Below are 1,495 nucleotides of genomic sequence, written 5' to 3'. Positions count from 1 at the left end.
GCATCATCATTACTCTTATACTTACCTAAATGATTATAATGAGATGTTTTGACTGAAGGTGTGTCGTGGTAGGTGTGTCGTGGTAGGTATGTCATAGTAGGTGTGTCATAGTAGGTGTGTCATAATAGGTAGGTGTGTCGTGATAAATGTATCATGGCAGGTGTGTCATGGTAGGTGTGTCGTGGTAAATGTATCATGGTATGGTAGGTGTGTCGTGGTAAACGTATCATGGATGGTGTGTCGTGGTAAATGTATCATGGTAGGTGTGTCGTGGTAAATGTATCATGGTAGGTGTGTCGTGGTAAATGTATCATGGTAGGTGTGTTGTGGTAAATGTATCATAGTACAGTACACGTTACCCTTTTAACTCAAAAGCGAACACTTCTACCTTAACTATAACTTTACCCCCACCAAAATCCCCGGGATCTACACAGAGTTGCCAGCAGCACCTTGTGCCCTTGACAACATGTGAGGATGAGCGAGTGACGTGTCTCTCAGAGGTATAAAAGGGCGCGTCGCCTCGTTCTCATCACAGTCAGCCAGAGATTCTCCGCCGTCATGAACACCTTGGTGAGTTGATCCAACTATTGTTATTACTATCTATCTATCTATCTATCCATCTTCAAATATGTGTGTATAATGATATAAGAATGAATATTAAAAACCAACATATATACAGGTACACAAAATGAGGACTAATTCATAAACATTTCTTTATTCTCTTCACCACTTGTCTTGTTACTCATTACTGCCAAGTACTGGGCATGTACTCGACTGTATTATAATGCAATTCTCTATATTAACCCGTGTGTTTATCGTGCAGGTCGTTGTTGCTGCCCTGGCGGCCTTCTGCTTGGTTGCTGGAAGTGCTGAGCCTGAGGCTGAACCCGGATATGGTGGCTACAGAGGCCATGGTAGCTACACACGCCATGGTAGCTATGTTCCTTACACTGGGGGCTATCATGGAGGCTCCAATAAACATTACATCGGTAAAAGGAGTGCTGAGGCTCTGGCTGACCCTGAACCCGGATATAAACACGCAGGCCATGGTCACTACCTAGAGTTTGGTCGCTCTGGCTCCTACACAGGGGGCTATCGTGGACGCTATCGTGGAGCTTACCACTGAGGCTACCGTCGTGACAGGAGTCCTGAGCCTACCGCAGCGGCTCTTCCTGACCCTAAAGCCAACCCCAGCCATAGTAGCTACTGTTATATATATGTATGTTTATATGCTGCCTTTATTGAATGTATATATTATATATTATGTTACTTCTTACGAAATGTGTTAGGCACGTAGTAACGAAGAACAGAGAATAAACAGCCAGCCAGACATACCATGTGACTCTTCATTCTCCCATAAATAACCCAAGATACTACAGCTACGAATACTATGGTGGCTATAGACGGTGAGCTGCTATTGAGGTTCTTCCTTCACTTTGGTTACTGACTATGGACTAGGGTGATTTAAAATTGTAAATAAACATATGAAATATAA

The 1,495-nt window shown here is 43.3% G+C and overlaps 1 protein-coding gene across 1 annotated transcript; it reads left to right on the top strand.

The window, feature by feature from the left end:
- Nucleotides 1-511: 511 nt before the first annotated feature.
- Nucleotides 512-1,495, top strand: LOC121874275. Its single transcript, XM_042378385.1, has 2 exons — nt 512-570; nt 824-1,495. The coding sequence occupies exons 1-2, from the start codon at nt 559-561 to the stop codon at nt 1,124-1,126; spliced, it is 315 nt and encodes a 104-aa protein (XP_042234319.1). The 5' UTR covers nt 512-558; the 3' UTR covers nt 1,127-1,495.

This window comes from Homarus americanus, unplaced genomic scaffold, assembly GCF_018991925.1.
Source record: "Homarus americanus isolate GMGI-L3 unplaced genomic scaffold, GMGI_Hamer_2.0 scaffold49667, whole genome shotgun sequence".
Classification (NCBI taxonomy): domain Eukaryota; kingdom Metazoa; phylum Arthropoda; class Malacostraca; order Decapoda; family Nephropidae; genus Homarus; species Homarus americanus.
Note: the sequence above shows the minus strand (reverse complement) of the source record. Positions and strands in the feature narration are given on the sequence as shown.